The sequence below is a fragment of the Centroberyx affinis genome, unplaced genomic scaffold, assembly GCF_046629955.1.
Source record: "Centroberyx affinis isolate AG114_WGS23_722 - 3 ecotype Tasmania unplaced genomic scaffold, CSIRO-AGI_Caff_v1 ptg001724l_1, whole genome shotgun sequence".
NCBI lineage: Eukaryota > Metazoa > Chordata > Actinopteri > Beryciformes > Berycidae > Centroberyx > Centroberyx affinis.
Window position 1 is genome coordinate 239,143 of NW_027280131.1, and position 22,137 is coordinate 261,279.

Genomic DNA, 22,137 nt, shown 5'->3' on the forward strand with positions numbered 1-22,137 from the left:
TTGTGAGAAGCACTGTCTCGAGCAATATTTGATATATGGCTAACATAATTTCCATTGTCTCAAAACCATTATGCCTTGTTGTCATTTTGGAACACACTGAAATGCATCACTGGATGGAGGCGATCACTCAGATGGTCAGTTTGCTTGTAATTAAAAATATAATTATGTTTCCATTTCCATCCCCGGAAATGTACAAACCAGTACTACAGAAGCACAAGCACCTTTCACTGTGTTGGGACTTGATATGGTATCACTTTTAGCTTCACCAAACCCTGTAGCTGTCACCGGAGCTTAAATGGACGGCTCTTAGCTCTTACGTTACGGTGTGTACTGAATGTTGAAGTTAGTTATAATGTTTGTCCATTACGGCGGATGTAGTTATGTAATAACCAGAAGCCGTGGTGTCTGGCACGGCACTGTTGCGTTGACCCTTACACTCCCTGCTTGTGATGTTGGTGAACTAAGAATTTTTATTTTTATTTCCACTGTTCAACTCATTGTAAGTTTCTGCTGCTAAGCTTAATGCCTAAAATCTAAACGTAGATGACGTGTCTGTCATTAGTGTGAGTGAGCCTCTGTGGGGCTCATTCCCAGCATGGGGAGAGGAAAGGCATTGTTTTAGCCACTTCCTGTATAACTCGTTTTTCAATAGCTAGTTTAGCCTACTGTACGTATTGGTGGCTGCATGTCTGGGGATTCACCCTCCAGCACTCTGGTTTTCCTCCTAAGCAGCACTGTTGAGAACAGGGACTTAAGGGGCCACTTTACTCACAAACACTCAGAAACAATCAAATATATTTCCCATGGTATTCCTGAGAGTTTAACTCTGTGGTTTTGTTCTGCAAGTACATGACATCAGTGTTTTATCAGAATGAGAAAATCAGCCATATTTAAACATTGGTATGATTAGTGTGATATTGATGTCACCACTGTCTAGTGGATGGGGTTTGGGTTAATTTGGTCCTGTGATGCACTGAATCCCAAGCCCTTATGACAGTTGTATCTTAAAATAGCAGGAGGGGTGTTGCTCTAAAATCCCCCTTGTGGTTTTTTTTAAGGAAGGAGTAGCACAAGACCCAGATATTCCTCTTTGACATCACTCTATTTTTAGGTGTTGGTGAATTCTTCCGCCTGCTTGTTAGAATTGCTCTCTGTGGGGTGTGTCGTAGATAATCACTCACTCCCTGTGATAGTGTCATAGACAGTTCAGTGCTCTATTTTAGCGCAGAGATACCCTTTACTAAATCAAGCATGAGAAACTGTGTGCCAAGCCTTGCAGCATGTCTGAAGCCCAGGTAGCCATTCTCAGTAGCAGATTAATTCAGTTGACGTGTAGTTTGTATTCATGTCCCTAAAGACTGTCACCAGCCTGATTTAGTTTTAAACTGGTGCATTGGCAGTAATCTGCTGTAACGGACACACAGACTCACAGATAGAAACGTGGACAGGTTCTGTGGAAATGCTGAGTAACAGCAGTGAGCTCATTCCCAGGGCGAGTGTGAGGCCTGGTGTGGCCCCTGTGGTCAGCTCTGATCATAGCCTTAGTCCCTGTCATGCCGCCCTTGAAGAGGAATGGCTGCCACTCCCCTACACACCCTCTTCCAGTTTCACTTCCATCTGCCCGTGCCCTGCTTGTTTCATTTTTACCTTGAACTGCATTTAAAAAAAAAATCACAGCCTCCACTGTTCACAGCAGTTATATTGGGATAATAATATCTGTGGTCAGTGGTTTCGCCACGTTCAAACACCATCAGTCAATCAGCAGACACCTCTAAAGTATTCAGATGTCTTCTGAAAGGCTTAATAATGTCAAAATGTCACATAGCATTGGCACGATAACCAAAATTTAAATACTACTGCACTACTAAAAGGTTGAATTCGATGATCTGAATCTTATAGACATTCAACAATTTCACCAAATCTGTTCTACCAACTGAAATTCTATTTCTAGTGGGCGCATACGTGCGGGTTGGAATAGCTAAAAGAAAAAGAAGAAGCATTGGAGTAGACAGCTGCAGTCTGGCTCGTGACAGTGAAATGCAGAGCAAAATTCAACGGATTCAAACAGCTGCAAACATGGCAAGATGTCCAACAGTTCACCACATCTTGATCTGAATCCAAACCGACCTACACTAGTTGACAAAACTGGTGCCAGTAGCGAAATATGAAATTATTTTGCTTATAGAGCTGACACAGACGGACAGCCAACATCTCAAAACTCAAAACTTAATGTTTTTTCTTGTTTGCTGTGGTATTGTAGTAGTAGTATTATTTTTACTGTTTTTAATATGACTAAATTTAGTAACGGTATTGAAGTTGAAATATCAAAATGTTGGTGTCATGACAACACTGCTCCCTTCAGTATTCCCCTTACTCACAATGATTGTGTGGTCTGACGGTAATAGGCCCGTTTCCTTTGGGCCAGCCCAGTACCCAGTCTCCCCCCTACACACTCCCCTCATCTGTGTGCCTGTGCCTGTTCGGGGCCTCGGCTGGGCGAGCCCCTCCCTTCCCCCGCCTCGGCCGCTGGAGAAAGCTCCACGTTAGTCAGCCCAGAGGATGCAGTGAGTAATGCTGTTTCAGCCCAGTGGCATTCCTCTCTCTCACCACAGGGCCCGGGCGCTCATAAACCCAGCAGAGAAGTAACTTTCACTCTCTGTCAGACTCCTGTAAGACACGCCGGCTGTTCCTATGTGGAGACGGCACGTGCGGCCTAACAAAAGCCGCGACTTTGCTCCCTACGCCCTGCAATGGCACTTGAGGGGTCGGTGACTGTGTTCTTCAGAATTTGACCCAATCTGTTATGGTTTAGCTTCCATGACTAGACTGCAAATGTTTCAGTCGGTTTACATTTCTTTAATCATTGTCAGAATGAAGTAGACTTGCAGTCCCTGTTCATAACAGTTCATAAAAAAGATGTGCTTTCAAGGAGCTTCACTATACAGCCTCCTGACATTTTTATCGTACAATAAATCGCAACCTCCAGATTGTATGTATATGTATGGGTTTATTTTTCCAAGGGCAGATGCCATCACAAAGACATATTGCAAGCAGCTGCCCACAGCGTTGTATTGCAGCATTTAGTTTTCAATACTCTTCCTTAGAACAGATAAGTACCTACACATGCTCCCTACAGGGGAGCAAACCAGCAGCCCATTAACATCAAGGCAGCCTGCCAAACCAACCTGCTGCCATGTCAGTTTATTAAACCTGTGGCCCCAGATTCAGATTTAATCCTCCTCTAATGAATTGTTTCATTTTCAGTGCCTTTGCCAGCAGCCATTCACAACATTTATAGCATGTTATTAAAGCTGATCTATTTGTCAAGTGAAATACAGTAGTATTTACTTGAGTTATCAGTTGTCAGAGGATGGTAAGCTTGTCTGGGGAAATGCTTACTTTTCTGACAGTGCCCAGGTTGTGCCAAACCCCTGTAGCTTATCCCCTGAGAAAAACAATCCTTCATTAAGATATCTGTTCAGTAGCCCACTCTTTCTCCCTGCCTCTCTCTCTCTCTGTGGACCCCAAAGCAAAACCACCATGAAAGGGCCAATTGTGCTCTGAGGCCTTCTGAGTTTCATTACAGGTGAGATGCAGTCTGAAGTGCTCTCTCATTTCAGGCCCCGCGAGTGCTTGTTGTTGCGCTAAATAAAATCCATCAGAAAAAGGTCCCTGAATCTAAGCCATTCATCTCCGCACCCGCAGGTTAGGCTGCCCTGTATTTTGTGTCAGTCACTAAGAGGGGGTGTTTGATTTTAATTTTAACCTTGGCCGGAGCTTATCAGTCGGAATGGGCTTGGCCGGAGTGCCTGCGTGTTGACTCAAACTTCACCCTGGCAACTTAGCACCTCACCTGGTGACTGGGTGGGGAATTTGGCAGAGATGCATTCAAAAAGGGCCTGGCACAGAGATTCTCTAGCTAGGCCTGGAGATGAACACACACACACACACACACGCCTATGTTGGACTGTGCAGTGCTATTGGAAAATTGCTCTGCCTTTCTGAAGGCCATAAACAGCCTCTGGTCGTTGAGGTTTCTCTCAGCAGCCAGTGGAAAACTGTTGCTCCTCCTTCAGCACAAGTGATTATTCCAGATCTATAACTGGGTTTTCACTTTCTGTTTAAGCTGCACAGTCAAAAATTGCTTCAAAAATCTTCAAAAGGTTAAGCTTCAGCATAAATGTGTCCATAAATGTCTGTGAGGAGTTCTGGCCTTGTAGCTTGGTCAGAAAGGAACAAGCTTCTTCTCCCCCGCCTCGCTCCAGCCTTCTCCCTCGGTTCCAGCACGTTGAAGTCAGAGACAGGATGCCAGTCATGCTGCACACCCTAGTCATACAGTGTATCACTCCTCCTCACTGGTCAAACAATAGGACCTCATTGTTTAAGACCAGCCCTTCTAATGGTGCTCTTGTGTGCTGTGGCGTATTGCAACAGACTGTGAATTAACTGATACTAAAACATAAGTAGAGAAAACTGTCAATTGAACTAAGTCTTTGAGGACATTTGTATATAGTTTTCATTTAAATATAGGCACTAAATATGTTGGCTTCTTCACTAGATGGGCCTAACCGGCTAGGCTTTCTGTCTGGCATAGTTTCAGTATTCATCCATTGGTGTAGGTGCCAACCTCAACAGCTATACACTGAATTAAGTCAAGAAAACAATATCAAAACAGTCGGGTTTCCTTAATGACATCATAGTTGTACCTCCCAGTCCAGAATTTGTTATCCTGTGTCAAGCTGAGCTGCTTTGATTTGACATCAAATCAGTAGCCTATAGCAGAAAGAAAACACAAGCCACATGAGTTGAAGAAGTGTTTTAGAGTGTACTTTTGTTTACCTCTGCACCAGTTGACTAAACCTTGTATCATCACCCCAGCCAGGCCCGTACTCAGGCCTGGGAAGGTGTAATCCTATGAGGGTTGTCCACCAGATTAGTCTGGTACCTGAGTATGTCACCTTAAGGTTAGATTCTTCAGGCCTTGCCAGCCTCTGCAAAAACCCTCAAAGGCCTTTTCACAGCCCCTCGCTCTGCTGGCAGAATACCATCAGCAATTCATTTGAGTTTTAACAGACAGATTACTTCATTGTTTTTTGCAGTGTGAAGGTATGATCAGTTTCTGTTGACTACTGCAGGGCGGTTACGTCATGTCATTTTCTGTTTTCCTGGAAGAACGAGTTGTGCATTGTAAAAGATTGTTGATTGTATACACTATTTTGAGAGTTATGTAACCTTTAGTAAGGTCATTTAGTAGATTGTATTTATTCCTTTTACTAAAAATACCATTTTTTTGCAGCAGGAGATTGAATTCACTGGAAGTGAATTGATCCTGACCCTATTCCACAGACTGAGCTTTAGAGGCTTTTTCTGAACAATTCCTTTTCTCTGTGCAGGTGGTGAAAACCATCGGCTTACGTGAGGTCTGGTACTTTGGGCTTCAGTACATGGATGGCAAAGGTTATTTCACCTGGCTAAAACTGGACAAAAAGGTAAGATCCAACTTCAATAAAATTTATTTTTTGTTTGATTTTGTCAGAATATATTCATCCTCTCTTATTAATCCTCAGGTTTTGTCAAGAGTAAATAGGGGTTGGAGGAAAAACCTATACAGTATATCACAATAATTAAATATAATTTAAAAAAAGATTATACCACCACACAATTACAATCAGTATATATGTTCATGCAAATTTTTTATTTACATCAATGCTATTAATTACAGTGAACCTAATTCTATTCAGAATTCATGGTCAGTTCATTCAAAATATAGCCTAAGTATATATTTGAGCATTTTATTATCTTACTGGGTTCATTATTTGTCTTTTGGCTTCCGCATCATGATACCTAATGCACCGCAAAATATTCAGATAATGCAAAGTTATCACATCATGGTCTTCTCACCCCTAATCTCAAAGTGATCTCCCAGTATGTTCCAGCTGCCCAGCTTTTGCAATACCTTTCCAAATGGAGCCAAATACTCTAGGCGAAAGAGAAAACCTGCATTCTTTTGAAGGGAGGGTAAAATCAGTGCTCCAGTGTTTGCCTTTCACTTAGTCACTCAGTAGCCATCGTATTATGTATGTGTTCGCATGCTGTATTGTGGTCATGGTGTTCCGCTTCCGGCATGGCAGCTAATTGTTAAGGCCTGTCTGGTTTCCATCTCTGCTGGGTGTCGGGGCAGTGCACGTAATCAGCTGGAGCAGTATTATTTGGCAAGAGTGTGAACTCTTTGTGAACCACCATAAACTGCTTCTATTTTTCTCCGCTGTTGTCCCTGAGCAAACACAGATTGCCTGGCCTCCATTAACTGTTACTCTCGAGGTGCTCGTGCTCTGCCGAGACCGATATCTTGTTGTGCGCCTACCTACAGTGAAGCAAACCAGCCTGTGGAATGAAGCCATGCCTGCAAATGAGCAGAATTCCAGATGCTCAAGATTGTTTTTGTATCACAGTGTCTATATGATCCACCAACCCCCTGCGGTGCTTTTTAGACCAGTTGGTACTGCATTAACAGTCTCTCCACACCTGTACTCCACAGGCTAATACCTCAGGCTGAACAGATTCATTCTATTACTGTTTCTAACCCATGGCATTAGAGGGGCTTTTCTGATTAATGTCTTCCTGAATCAAATTAAGATTTTGACCTTTTGCTAATCACGCTTTTAATTGAGTGCCGGATCTATCTTCCACAATTGAGAGACATTTTGAAACAGGCTTCTTTGCACTTTTAGAATCATAAACACGGGTCAGGGTGAGAGAAAAGGTTATGCTTGGCTCAGTCAGCAGCAGTAAACTGGAGGCAGTGTGCTGACGCTGCGCTGTACAGAAGCTCATCAGCACAATGCCTCGCTCAAACTGGAATATTCCCGGCCTTTTACAGCCCCATTCTCTTCATCAAGACCGTTTGGTTCCTGTTTCGAAATTAGAGGAAGAGGCACATTGTGTAAACACATAGCTGAGAGTTATTCAACTGGGGTTTTCACTGTATGCAAATGACAGATCCCCTTTTGGTGAGGGCAACACACCCATAAAACTGCAGAACTTGCTGTAACCTACTGAATAAGGCAATTATTTAACCTGACATACTGTATTTTACCATCTGCTTTCCCCCATAATATTTTGTTGTTGTCATGACACCAAGTATCGGTCTTTTTACTCACATTCCAAGGTTGTTGATAAAAAGATGACATAATGATGATGATCAAATGCTTAAGAGACCATTATTGATTGATGGTAAATTACTGAAAAGTATAATTGATTTACATATTTTATTAGCCTAAGATATTTTTCAAGAATGAAGACATTATTTCCACTTTTTAATGCAGTCAAAAAAAAAGATAACGATACTTATTATATTGCAAAGCATTAAGATTCACAGCATTATCATATGGTTTAAGTGCAACGATATGTTATTCTCACATGTTGTACTTCCTCTCCAGGTGTCGTCCCAGGACGTGAAGAAGGAGAACCCGCTGCAGTTCAAGTTCCGGGCCAAGTTCTTCCCCGAGGACGTGGCTGAGGAGCTGATCCAGGACATCACCCAGAAGCTCTTCTTCCTGCAGGTGAAGGAGAGCATCCTGAGCGACGAGGTCTACTGCCCACCGGAGACGGCCGTGCTGCTGGCCTCCTACTCCGTCCAGGCCAAGTTTGGAGACTTCACCAAAGACGTCCACCGGCCTGGATACCTCACGTCCGACCGCCTGCTGCCCCAGCGGTGAGATGCACCAGTACAATACATTCAGTGAAGAATGAAGCTTTGTTATAGCAATAATACCCAAGAGTGAAGCTGCACTTCACACGATTTTTATGTAAAAATACACCAGTCTTTTATTAGTCTATAAGTGGCTGCAAAAGAGAAAAGCGGACTTTAATTGATCACATAGAATAATTTATGGGTAGTGAAGTCCTTTGACCTTTCAAAAAATTGTTATTGTTCTAGCTACCACTTGTGAAACTCCCTAGCGCAGCTTGAAAGGTTTTCTTGAAAGTAGCATCCATATTCAACAATAAAAAAGGGATAAAACAAGAAAGATCGCTAACTAGCTCCTTGGTTGCACCAGTACATTAAAAATCAAAGCTTTATTACAGCCATTACCCGAGACTGAAAGACTTTCTTCAAAGTAGCATACGTACATAAGAATAAAATTGAGAAAAATTCCTAACTAGCTCCTTGGTTACCATTTCTTGGCATAGCAGCCAATAAAGCATGGCCTGCTGTGCTTTGTAGGAATTATCAACACCAATTTTGACCAATTAGATTGCTTGGCTGAAACTACTCGTTGTATAATTTTGTTTGCCACACAGTTATATAACAAAGTTATATAAGATATCAGAGTCAAGATATCAGTGTCACATATCGCGATGTAGTTGATGTTTACGAGCTTCCTTTCTCTTTCTGTAGAGTCTTGGAGCAGCACAAGTTGTCCAGAGAACAGTGGGAGGAGAGGATCCAGGTGTGGCATGAGGAGCACCGTGGGATGCTGAAGTGAGTGTGTGTTGTATATCTACGTAGAAATGTGACTCATTGAGTGAATGCGCTAAATGTAAACAATAGTAATATATTGTGCTATGTAGATATTGCATTCTTTGATTCTGCAGTATCAGAAGGAAGTGGATAGATTGTTGAGCCCCACTGGGCAAACCGCTTGTTTCCTGAGTCCTGTCCATTCCTGCAGGGAGGATGCTATGCTGGAGTACCTGAAGATCGCCCAGGACCTGGAAATGTATGGAGTCAACTACTTTGATATAAAGAACAAGAAGGGAACAGAGCTGTGGCTGGGAGTGGACGCCCTGGGCCTCAACATCTATGAGAAGGAAGACAAGTAAGCGCTGCATTGTGATAGGCCGTCGCAGCAGTAAACAGGACAGGTCAGGCCCTGTTGTCAGTGTCTATTCTGGCTCTTGTTTTCTGCCTGCCTCCAGCAACAGTCCTGTAACACAGAGGCAAACTGGCTGAGCCAGGTCCATGTCTGTAGTTAATCACTACCCATCTCTGTTTCTCAGCAGACAGAGTGACAGGAATAAGTAAATATTTCTCTTTTATATCTCCTTGGATGAGTTACCTTTACTGTTTGGCATTGTACTCAAAGTTACTTAGTTATTTTAGATTTTGCTAAGCACAAGACCAAAGGTTCAACTATGTATGGACTAATAGCTCACGGTCAGTGAGTGTGAAATTATCAGCAGGCACCAGCCCAATGCTGGCGAGTTTTGGTGGTGGTTGACACGTTTGTCTGCTCAGCCAGACAGTTTGGCAGGTAACCACCAACCACACGGTGAAGAAGTGAAGCCAGTAGTTTAGGGATCCACTGTGGCTGGTGGATGTAAAAGTTAGTTTCCTGGCCTGGCCTGTGGGATTACAGCAGAGAAGTAGACTGTCATAAGAGCATCCACCTTCATCCCAGTTGACTTGCCTTTCAGTCACTGACCCTGTGGTGGTAATCCTGCCAGCCGCACTCTGCACTGACCCGCTGGCTGAGTTGTGTTATTGACTACCAGGCTGTTGCCCCCTCTGTATTGAGCTGGCTGCAGTGTGTTAGCTCTCCATGCCAAGTTCTATTGAAAGCAGTGTGGTCTGCTGCATCGGCCTCATTGTGAGACATGAATACAGCTAGTTGGTGGTGGGCTAATGAGCAAGTGTATCGACTCAGTTGCCCCTTGAGGAATCTAACTGGACCCTAACTGTCTGATTTTCTGCCTCCTATCAGCAGAAGTTGTACAAGTTGTTCTGTTTTAATTTGTTTCTCATAGTGTTTATTTATAGCTGCTATAGTGCCAAAGTTAGTCCGGTAGCCTTACTTTAACATCACTGTAGTGTGATACCTCTAAATGTAATGTAGCAAGGCAGTGGAGGAGAGAGACAGTGTAAGAAACATACTGTGTCCTTGTGTGAGTCTGTCTCTTTATTCGCTCCCTGGGATCAGCAAAGAAATGCCTCTCTTCCACGGTGCCCTCTGCTGTAACCATGGCTACGCCGACTGGTTTTTCAAGCTGTGCGGCACTTAAGAATGTGAGGCTAACCTACAACACAGTCTCTCCAATGAGGGCAGCGGGCCCACAATACAGCAGTACAGCCAAGGCCTCACCGAGGCACAGTTCAGTTTGGGTTTAACTCCTTCTCCTCTCCTGTTCCACTGACTGCAGTGCTGCTCATTTTATTGGAAAGATTTGCTTTCCTCTTAGCAACCACCCTAGCCAAACACACACACTGCTTAACCGTAAAATTAGAGATCTGTTTGACCAGTCAGATGTAGGATTCACATGTATTAATGGTGGATTTAATTTTGATAAATAGTTGCAAATTCCCACACATCACCGGTTAATTTTATGTTGTAAACCACTATTTTGACTGGCTCCCCATTAACTTTGGTATATATCCTGGCTGCAACAGTACGTGAAACCTCAAGACATCTGTTTTATTTGCACAATTTGAGACCCTTTGTGCCCTGAGAGTTAATTCTCAGACATTAGTAATCTTCCTCATAGACAGCCAAAGAGACTTACTAATGGCATCCACCTAAACTTGACGCCAACTATGGTATCTTCTAAGTCACCACAGGCTTTGAGCATATTTTTATAAACCGCATGACCACAGCGGTAATTTTCACGAACACGAATCCAAAGATAAAGCACAGCTCAAGGAACCTCAAGACACTGATAGAAATACTGAATTGCTAAGATAACTTCCACATTCTTTTCTCAATTCCACAAGCATGTGTCAGGGTCAGTAATTGATTGAAATTCCAGTTCAGGCAGTAGGCTTTGAAAGCAGAGTTTCACTGCTAGGCGGATCACTGCATGACTATATTACAACACCATCGGCTTGTTAATGTTTACAGTACTACTCAGTGATGAGCCAAATGAGATTGGCATCCGTTCAATTTGTCTGGCACAATGGAAGAGCCGGCCACACCCCAGATTCATCCCTCATACACTTGATACAGAGATTTTCACAGTCAGCCCTAGAGAGATTTATTGTAACACTACATATGAGCCCATCTATCCAAATGAATGATGGGAAATTGTTCAGTCTTGATTATGTGTAGTATCTGTATTACTGTAAAACTGTAAAGCTGTCACTGTAAATAGGAATAGTTTTAAATAAGAGTTTGTTCTTAATTGGCCTGTGTGTAAGGTGAAATGTCGAAATATATAAATTTAAAAAAAGATAACAATATGGGTTATCTCACACGATAATCTTATTGCATAATGACACTTATGGCGCAGTATCACAGTAACGCTCATGTTCATGTGGTCACTTCCTCAGATTGACCCCAAAGATTGGCTTCCCCTGGAGTGAGATCAGAAACATTTCCTTCAACGATAAGAAGTTCATCATCAAGCCCATTGACAAAAAAGCCCCGGTAAGTAAGATGTCAGTTACAACAGTATCAACCCTCATCTAGATTTTACATCTGTTGAAATCTCTGAACCATAAAATATACCCTCGTACCCAGAAAACCCCCTTCCATCTGTCCCCATTCACCTTTGCCATCTTTCCCAATTTATTCCGTAAGAGCTATTAAATTCAGTGGTGTATGCCTGTAAGTAAAGTCAAGGTTTTCAGTGTGTGTCTATACTTAAGTTCTCTCCTTCCATTTTGCCCGTGGCATCATATGTCTCTGTTGTGGAGAGCAAAACCATTAGACATATCCTCAGTCTGATCTAGCACACACAGAACAGAGCCTTGGCTACTGTCCAGGCACTGCTGTTACTGATGGACCCCCCCCCCCCCCCCCTTCTCTCTCTCACACACGCACACACACACACACACACACACAGACACGCACACACATCACTGTGGTTTCTATATACCTTATCTCTGCACCTCAAGCCATTTTGCCTTTCAGTAAAAGTAGAGCAGTCTCTGTAATGGTGTTGTCAGTAGTGTGTAGTGTTAACAGTTTTCCCTGCACCTGCTCACAGCCACTAGCGAACCCTTTGTCAGTCATATCAGAAAAGCACAATGGGCAGGCAGCAAAACCGTTTATTCAACCTGGTGTTTGTTCATTTTTCTGCTCCCCCTCTCCCTCCCTTTCTGATTCCTCCTGTCTGTCTCCCTTGTTGTCGCAGGACTTTGTGTTCTACGCCCCTCGACTGCGCATAAACAAGCGCATCCTGCAGCTCTGCATGGGCAACCATGAGCTGTACATGCGTCGCCGTAAACCGGACACCATTGAGGTGCAGCAGATGAAGGCCCAGGCCAGAGAGGAGAAGCATCAGAAACAGATGGAGAGGTACGGAAACCCCTGTGTGCAAATATCACAAACATAAGAATGTTATTTGAGTTTCATTCCAAAAGGAGAGGTTCACCACTTAAAAAAATGTAATACTCACTGTTACAAAATGATTGCTGACATGAAGGTAAACATCTTTAAAGAATAAGATTAAATCCAGCAAAATTAAATATCTCCATATTTGGAATCCACTCTCTTATTCACAGATCAGGCAATATGACACTAGTGTGTTTTTAAGTTTAAGTGTTGTCAATATAACATGCATCTTCTCAGCCCACAGCTTTACAAAACACTGATTGTTTTGACAAATAAGCATTTTGAACAACTCAACATTGTGCAAAGAGAAGACTAATAATATATATGCTAACTAATTGCTTTTGTGATGACGACAAAGTAGCTTGTACCATCCACTACACATACACAGTGTGCTAAAGCGTTAACATGCACCATAGCAAACGAAATAAGTACTGAACACACAGAGATAACACCTAGTGAGCATCTCATTGGACAACGCCAAGAGCTTATTTGCCAAAGGGTTTCCTTATGAATTTCTTTAAATATACAGCAGTGGGATGATGTCATCAACACCAGTGGACATAGGCAGATGAGACGGTGCTCCATTAAGCAGATTAAGATCAACACAGCACTGATGAATAGTATGACCTCGTTCTCTGTTGACTGAAACAGCTTTACCAGTGGCGGATGCCATTCTCAGCCAGGGTCAGGGCTATTCCACTTTCAGTTCATTCAATTCAACATGAAAAATGAAACTGCTCTTCATTGGTTAATAATAGAGCATTCATTCCATTCCAGATAGGCTACATGGACCTTGTTAACAAAAAGGATTTTCAGTGTTTGGATTTGGAAGGAAATCCACTTCCTGAATTGGTTGAACTGAAAGTGAATTGATGCCGACCCTGGTCTCAGCTACTACTGTCGGGCCAGTGTCTGTCCTGCACAGCTGTTCAAACATGGTGACGTAACACCATGCCTGTCACACACTAAATACCAGCGGGAGAACCATGAGATCACCCCTCCCCAGCTGAAGGACTTAGGGTTCACACACAGTAGCTTACAGTGGTCAGTGTTAATGAGAGTCTGGGCCGGGGTCCAAAATGGTCGCAAGATGGCCTCTGATGAGTCCCCAAAGAAGAGATAAGATGAAACTTGATTGATCCCAGTAGGGAAATTAGGTTGCTAGGCCTAGCAGTCGTCCTGCTAGCATAATGTTACAATGATAGAGAGTACAGTTCTAGACAAAAGACTGACGTCCAGATTCACTAAGATTATGTTGCGAGGACAGTTTTTGCGTATTTTGTTGCACCTCAGTTGCTTGAGGCAAGAGTATAGAGTTTTGTCTTACTTACTGAGAAGTTTATGCAAATCAAGTTGTGGAAACAAGCCCACAAAGAGCACTGCACAAGCAAATAGCCCCTTCATCACCAATTGCAAATTACATGCTTCAGCTTTAAGACTAATTTCACTAAGACTGGCACGGTGCTACAGTAATTTGGGGGAGTTGGTGTTGAGAAGTGAATTCGGCACAGTCTCAAGGCGGGGCCTACAAATACTTATGTAGGAAAAATAATAAGATTTACATATAATTTACATATGCATGACCATGACAGGTGCAAAAAGGCTTTATTTTCTGAGCAGTGCTATTAGGCAGCTTTCCACTCATTGCACAAGATTAGTGAATGACATGGCATTCAGATTTGGTCATTTTGGTGATATAGCACGCACTGTTCCCTGCGCAAAGTGAATCTGGGCCTGTGTGAGTGTGTGTGCACATGTGTGTGCGCGCGCGTGCAAGTGTATGCTCTTGTGCGCACGTGCCCCACAACCGCCGCTTGTTAGCCGTAACTATGTGTCGGCTACGTCAGCTCTCTTTGTGGCTCACGGCGGCGGTGTCTTATCTGCAGGGCCCAGCTGGAGAACGAGAAGAAGAAAAGGGAGGCCATCGAGAAAGAGAAGGAGCAGATGGAGCGAGAGAAGCAGGAGCTGATGATGAGGCTCTACCAGTTTGAGGAGAAGACCAAGAAGGCAGAGAAAGGTGAGGGGGGGGGGAGGGGCGCTGCATTGAGGAACCTCAGGGGTTATCAATGCCTCATCATTTAACATAGAGAATAGGGAAAGCGTGTGTGTGTGTGTGTGTGTGTGTGTGTGTGTATATCTGTGAGTAGACAGAATATATGTGTACCTGTGGTTATGTGTGTAGGTGAAGGATGTGATTTTTCAGTTTTTTGGAAACTCAACTAACATTCATTTGTATAGGAGATTACCTCAACAGTAATGTAATCAGTATATTGGAAACCTAGAGATTATTATTTTTCTTCTTTAGTGTGTTATTGATCACATTGGTGGTAGGTGCACAGTTTTAATTTCAACCATAATATGCTAAAAAACAAAAATCTAGTTGTGGAGCTGTATACGCCCTAGTTTTACCTGTTTGTTTTGATTCATCCTGTCGACAGGTAGCGAGGCAGAATGTGTGATTTTATAGGCTGATAGATAGGCTTCTTGTTCACAGATAGATTAGATAAGCTATCAGGCTGATAAAACTTTAAGTGACTCCAAGGTTTCCTCTTCAAGCTCGGTGGACAACTTGCTCTATCAGGCCTGGGTCATAAAGTACTTGCAAATTATTCTCAATGTTTGTTTTAAAGTGCTTGGAATGCCGTTTGAGTGTGGTTTGTCACACGGGGCAATACGAGCACCAGAAAGTTTAGACAGTCATGGGAAAATATTTGAAAGTCAGTTTAGTGTACTTTAAGGAGATTAACATTAGACCATTGTCTCTGCTTTCCCTGTTTCTCTTCATGAATACTGGAAATACTTTTTACAGCAATAGCTTGTTAAGCAGACAAGTTGTGACGTTTAATATTGGAAACATTCATGGTTGGAGGTTTCGTCAGGGCATTCTCTTATGGGCTACTTGTCTGTGTTAGCAATGCATGTGCAGCAGACAGTTATTAATATTTCTGTTGCACTCTTCTGATGCCATATGCTTTACCTGGGTGGCATTAGGGAAGCTAGTTATTTCACATTGCCTGTAATTTCAGAGGGGTCTTCGATATTACGGAGATGCTTTCACATGGCTGTTGAAAGCTATGCAAAATGACATAATTACTACTTATTCCAGTGAAACAAAATGGCATACCGACATTGTCATAGATTATAATCAAAGCTGAATTAAATCTAAATAAAATATGCCTCCATATAATGTGTGTTTGCAAGACACCAAAAAAAAAAAATGTTTAAATAATAATTATTTTAGTAGGGAATTTTAAATGGACATTTAGTAGTAAAGTAACAGAAAAAATCTCTCTTTCCTTTTACATTCTATTAGCAGTGAGCATTGAGAATATGTGTGGTTTTGTGTTTGTCTGTGTACACTGGCTTGGCATTTGCCTCATATCTCTCTCTCCCTTCTGTGTTTTAGACCTACAGGACCAGATCCAGAGGGCCATGATGCTGGAGCAGGAGCGGAGGAGGGCCGAGGACGAGGCGGCCCGTCTGGAGGCCGAGCGTCAGGCTGCCCTGCTGGCCAAAGAGGAGCTGGCCCGTCAGGCTGAGGACCAGATGAAGAGCCAGGAGCAGCTGGTCAGTACAAGCTCCTCATTTAAGTCAAACTTGGGCAGGGAAACTTGCTTTTTAGTCCACCAGTCGCGAAGTCACCTACTGCTTTACAGCCATTCTATTAGTGCATTACAACACAGCTCAAAAGTGGTTAACTTGTTTGCAAGATAAGATAAATTAAGTATTCACAGTGGTTTCAGCTGTTATTTTGTCCAGGTCTGTACCAGGCACACTGCAGTGTGGAACATTCAGCTGTGCCTGGCCACTTCAGGACCAGACAAAACCACTTTGTAATGTCCAGCTGGACCACACCCCATTACTTCAGACTAACCACCCCCAGCCCCTTCATCCCCCCCCCCCGGTCCAGTCTGCTATAGACCACCCACAGGAGTCTAGTGCGGACCCAGCCTAGCTCCCTCCTTTACTTTAACAGCCCTGACAGTAAAAGCTGGCTGGAGAGGTTCTTACTCCACATTCAGCTACTGACAGTCAAACACCAATTCTGTTTTATAAGACGGACAGACACCCGCTGCAACACCCTTTGTGCTTTAAGCCTATTAACAAGCTTGACTAATGGATTCAGTCACCATACAGCTTCTATTGACAATGAGTGAAAAGACATAAAGGAGTTTGGCCAATGTATGGAATACAGTTTACCCCCCAAATGTCTCCAAAACAGATAAGTTAATAACAGTGCAACACACGAAGTGTGTCAAGTATTTTTCTCTGAGCGACCAATTTTCCAGCTCAACACTTTTCCCACAGCAATTTTACGGCCAAGTGTTCCAATGTGGGCTGGGCTTTTGTGCAAGGCTTTGTGTGTGTGTGTACGCAGTCGTTATAACACAGACAGCGCACACACGCACACACACACACACTGTGAGCAACAAAAGCAGGTGCACTGTTTAATGCTGTGCCTCTGGTTAGTTTAGTCTGGTGAAAGACAAGCCGTTCACATTGTTGTGGTGGTCAGAAGGAATGCACCACTTTTCCTTGCAGGCTGTTCAGAGCCAGTCGTTAACGTTTCCACCAGGAGCCTTTTTACAGTGTTGGCTCCTTTTTCTGTTATTGTCATTTTCAATGGAAATGGCATATTATTGTACTTTCCTGAGAGCTCAGCCTGTTTTTAGTGCTTAGAGCGCTGAAATTATTTAAACTTTTAGCAAAAGAGCAGCAGGCTTCAAACAGGTTTTTAATGAAGCCACGAGAGGCTATGGTTTACAGAGGTTTTAGAACAGTTAAGAGGCGTAGTTCAAACCCTCTTAGCTCTTAAAAATCACTGTAAATCACAGCTTTTAGTGCCAAATGGCTTTTATAAAATGGCGATAACATACCATTGCAATAAAAAAAAAATGCAAATATTCAAGAAGTCCTTTACTCTGCAATCAGTAATAATTAAATATCATTTTTCATGCTAGCAATGTAGTCTTGAACAGTAGCTAAATAAAGTAGTTGCTAAGCGACACATAAGTAGCAGTATGAGTGGTGATTTGCAGTTTACACATTAATATTTAAATCAACTCTTATGATGTGTGTTTATTGGGTATTTTATGTCATCTTTATGATTCAGCCAATCAGAAATGAGAACCAGGACTACTTAATTTTATAACTGTTGCTTAGCAACAGCAAGGGCCAAGACCAAGGCGTCCCGTAAGCATCTATTAAGTGTTACTAGCTAAAACAAAAAGAAGTGCCTGGTGGACCTTCCCTTGAAACTCTATTAAAGGTCTCATAGACTTGTCATGAATTTGTTCTTACATTTCCTGTCTCAGGATGAGAATAATTTACCTTATGAAAAAAATGTATATAATTTTGTTAATAAGATGTTTCTTGGATGGATTCAGTGAATAAAGTCTCTCATGCAGAACAGTCTCAGTACTGGATCCTAATCACCAGACAATTCAGATGTTGCAAACCTGAGGTTGTGCCAGTCAAAATACTGCAAACCTGCCAAATTAGACAAACTATTGTTTTGGGAGGAGTGCCAGTTAAGTCGAGTCAAGTCAAGTCAGTTTATTTGTATAGCACATATCATACACATATCATATCATCAATGTGCTTCACATAAAAAGGCAAAATAGTAACAATAGACAGATAAGGAGATAGAATACACACATATATATAAAATATTCCACATAAATAAAATAACCTTTCAGCCACACATACAACGCACACACACATACATAAAATACAGCTTTTTATAACCCCTGTCCTATTTATACAACAGCACTCACACACAGACTACAGCAGACGCACACAAGGCACACACACACTAACTACCAAAGGCCTGAGAAAAAAGCAATGTTTTAAGACTGCTTTTACAGTTGTAGCAGATCTCAGGTCATCAGGTAGTTTGTTCCAGAGAACAGCACCATAGTGACTAAATGCACCTTCACCTGATTTAGATTTAACTCTAGGTACATTTAGGAGACACATGCCTGATGATCTGAGGGATCTGATTGGTTTATAGCCAGTGAGCGGGTCGGAAATGTATTTAGGAGCTAGACCATTTAGGGCCTTGTAAACAAGCAATACTTTGAAATCAATTCTATACTGTACCGGGAGCCAGTGAAGTGTTCTCAGTACAGGAGTAATGTGTTCTATTTTCAAGCCTGTATCCAGTTATGTGTTCATTCGCATTTTCTGAAAATGCCTTTAAAACTAGATCTAACCGTTCAAACCAATTCAGATTTTTCACTGTGTTCACCCCTGATCCATGATCTTTACCCAAGTGAATACAGCCCCTTTAATAAGTTTCTATCCTATTCTTTTGCATTAGGCTGGGGAGCTGGCAGAGCACACAGCCAAGATCGCCCTGCTGGAGGAGGCCAAGAGACGCAAGGAGGAGGAGGCCGACACATGGCAGCACAGGGTGAGAGCTTCAACGACACTGTCTGGAATTCATCCCACCACCTTGATTTACGTAGTTGTTTTTGAGGACTCGACTTGAAAATAAGCTTCTTAGAACTTTTGTAACCCACTCAAAATGCAGATACATACAATATGTAAACCTTATTAATATATGCTAAAGTCACGCTTAGTAGTCACATAATGACAATCCATAATGCCAATACATTTAAAACAGAAAAAAGAAGAAAATTCAGTAAAGAATGATGTAAACAAAGCTACTAGTGTGGCGACCGTGTTTCTACAGGTGGCACTACAGTATAACGCAACAATAAATAATATCTTAACATCTACGTATAATCTTTCATAGGGAAGTATTTAGTGTTGTAGATCAATGTGGATCCCTGTGGATATGTTCCTGTTTCTATTCTCTCTGTCTTGTGGACGCACACCAAGCATGCTTGGAGCAGGTTATTCAAATTCTTTTTGGCCAGGTGACAACAATGCCATTCAGACTCTGGTGGCACCAAGTAACCACACAAAGATGCCTGAAAATGGAGTAGGAGTAAGAATGTAATCCAAACCCTAAAATGCAAGGGTTTATGGGAATAAAGAGACAGATATTAACATCTGATAGTCAGCAGTTCCTCATGCTTGGAAAACCTACAAACATAACAAAATTAATTGAGGGTAGACGTCAGTCTGCCAGAGAAGGTAAATTATAGCAAAGAACACAGACAAGTCCATCATGCTCAGCTAAAGTTACTGGGACTGGAATCAGATTTGTTTTGACTCTTCCTCTGCTGCCAAAATCTCTAACCTGGCAGGATGACAGGTCACCAAAACTCTTGTCCATGTGTCCAGGTGACTTTTGTTTACAAGCCCTGGCTCACTTGTGTGAACCCAAACGAAACCAATACACAATGTAACTTTTCCACTATGGTTCGGACCAAAGAAATCAAACAGTAGTTGTGATCTCACCCTTGCTGTCCGTCTCTGTTGCTGTTTCTCCCGGTCCCACCAGGCCAGGGAGGCCCAGGACGACCTGCTGAAGACTAAGGAGGAGCTGCACCTGGTGATGACGGCGCCCCCGCCGCCTCCGCCTCCCCCCATGTACGACCACATGGACGACAACAGCGACAGCGAGGAGAACACCAGCACGCACAGCGCCGACCTGCAGACCGAGGGCATCAACGACCACCGCAACGAGGAGGACCGCCTGACCGAGGCCGAGAAGAACGAGCGCGTCCAGAAACAGCTGATGGTGAGGACGAAGCCTCGCCTAAGAACTATATAGATCTGTGAACAAGGATCTGTTGTCTTGCAAAAATGTCTATCCTAAATCATTTGATCTTTTTCTAGTTTAAAATTATTTTTTGTTAAACAAGTGAAAAAAAAACTTTCAATAAGGCAAGGTAATTTAGCTTAGCTTAAATGTGAAAAATCTTCTAATGGAATATGATAATTTTGTGGGAGTGTCTTGAAATAAAGGCAGATCACTCCTTGTTTCAGGTTAATGTCACTTAATGCAAGATGAAGCTTGAAAAGAGTTGATTCACGTTGGAATCTAGTGAAAATATCATTGGTTTTAAGCATGAGTACAAGTCAGTTTTGGTCTTTTTTGAACTTATTAGAATTGGAATCAATGTGTCGTGTTGTTTGGTTTGTTGGAGCTCGCCTCTCATGCCTCCTCCTCCTCCTCTTCGTCCCTCCCCTCAGGCCCTGAGCTCAGAACTGGCCCAGGCGCGCGACGACACCAAGAAGACCCAGAACGACCTGCTCCACTCGGAGAACGTGCGGGCCGGCCGCGACAAGTACAAGACCCTGCGGCAGATCAGGCAGGGCAACACCAAGCAGAGGATCGACGAGTTTGAGGCCTTATAAGAAGCCTACGGGCCCGGGCGACCCTCAGCCACTTCACCCTTTCTGAATGGTCACTACCCCTCGCTACTAACTCCCTCCGCTGACACACACACACACACACTCACACACAGCACGGCACACACACACGCGCATCAAAGCACGGACATGACACACACCACTCGCAGACTCAAACCAAACTGGAGCAGTATAAGCACAGCGGCAGGCGTGCAGCACCACTCACAGAGAGGCAAACTGCTGTTACAAGTCTGTCTGGCAGTGTGCAGGGCTTTGCAAATCCTTTTGAGAAGACTTAGTGCCAAAACCTCCTTTCTTCTTAGTGTTTCAAATCTTATTTGTGTATTTGATCGTGTGTAATTTGATCGGCTCAGACCAAATCATTATTGTTTTTAACCAGAGGGTGTGATAAGTAGTGGGAATAGCCAAATTTTATTATTATTATTCCATGATGTGCACATAGAAGATGTAATCAAAGCCTTGCTTCTTTTCGATGTCTATCATTTGTCGTGAAAGGTGGAAAAGGACATTGTTGTTTCACAGGGACCACTCAGAAAGGGGAAACAGTATAAGCAGAACATTGTATGTTGTTTGTTTTTGTTTTCCATTATATTTGAACACTTCCATTTATGTTTAATATTGCTATACAGTAGCTTAAAATCATGCCTAGTTTGATATTTATACTGTATATGGGACATTAAAAAAGGGTATTTCATCTTGGTTTGTATATTTTTGCTATTTTGCTATCTACTAATGATGAGAACATTTAATATGTTTCAAAGGTTCTATATATTGACCAAAATAATAGCAGTTTTATGTTCCATAAGTTTTCCTTTAGATCACTAAATTAAAGAGATTTAATTGTAAATTATTATTTTGTACTTTAGGAAACATCCAGCTGCATGCCATCAAATCGGTTAAGGAGATCTCTAGCTAGGTACTTTTGATTAGTTTTTTGCCGTGCAGTTCACGGTGCCGCTCACAGCATGCTGAGGAATGTCTTTACCTTCCCACCTTCAGAGCACCGTGTCGACTGGGACACTTAGGTTAACGTATTTTATTTCTGTCTGTGTTCCTTATCATGTCGCCGTGGAGCGAGAGATGAGCGCGTGTTGTGCGGTTTTACTCTCCCAAGTGGCCTTTACCCTCTGGGTGTCCCTCTGCAGCCTCTGTAGGGTTCGATCCAAGACAGTTGGTGTTCACTCTGGCCAAGGTGCAAAGTCAAATCATATTCAAAAAGCTTAAAAAAAAACTTAACCTCTGTTTAATTTTAGTGTTATGCCTCCACTGAGTTTAAAGTGAGGGTTGGGGTGAAAAAATTGAGTTTTTGTTTTGCAGCTTGGTCACAAAGCACCAACCCAGACAGTAAAACACCAACACATCTCGCTCTCCTCTCTCTGGACATGGACTAGAGTAGCATTTACTGACACTGTAATGGAGACAAACAGCTCTGCTGGCCTTTGTATTTGAACAGGATTTTATAATGAGGTGTTCAGCATATTGGCAATAAAAATCTCCTATGATTACAGACTGGTGTGTATTTACTCTTTGACCATGGGGAAGAAGGGGGATGTTCAAGCATTTAACACATCAGAAA

General features: G+C 42.6%; 1 protein-coding gene across 1 annotated transcript in view; it reads left to right on the forward strand.

Moving 5' to 3' along the window:
- The window catches only part of ezrb (ezrin b), a 29,394-nt gene extending 7,324 nt beyond the window's left edge, over positions 1-22,070 (forward strand). The window contains exons 3-13 of the mRNA XM_071528752.1: positions 5,394-5,489; positions 7,440-7,714; positions 8,402-8,485; positions 8,676-8,822; positions 11,267-11,363; positions 12,073-12,236; positions 14,159-14,289; positions 15,679-15,839; positions 18,595-18,687; positions 19,687-19,926; positions 20,382-22,070. Coding sequence (XP_071384853.1) covers positions 5,394-5,489; positions 7,440-7,714; positions 8,402-8,485; positions 8,676-8,822; positions 11,267-11,363; positions 12,073-12,236; positions 14,159-14,289; positions 15,679-15,839; positions 18,595-18,687; positions 19,687-19,926; positions 20,382-20,546 — 1,653 coding nt within the window. The 3' untranslated portion in view covers positions 20,547-22,070. The remainder of the gene's footprint in view (positions 1-5,393; positions 5,490-7,439; positions 7,715-8,401; positions 8,486-8,675; positions 8,823-11,266; positions 11,364-12,072; positions 12,237-14,158; positions 14,290-15,678; positions 15,840-18,594; positions 18,688-19,686; positions 19,927-20,381) is intronic.
- Positions 22,071-22,137: the final 67 nt, after the last annotated feature.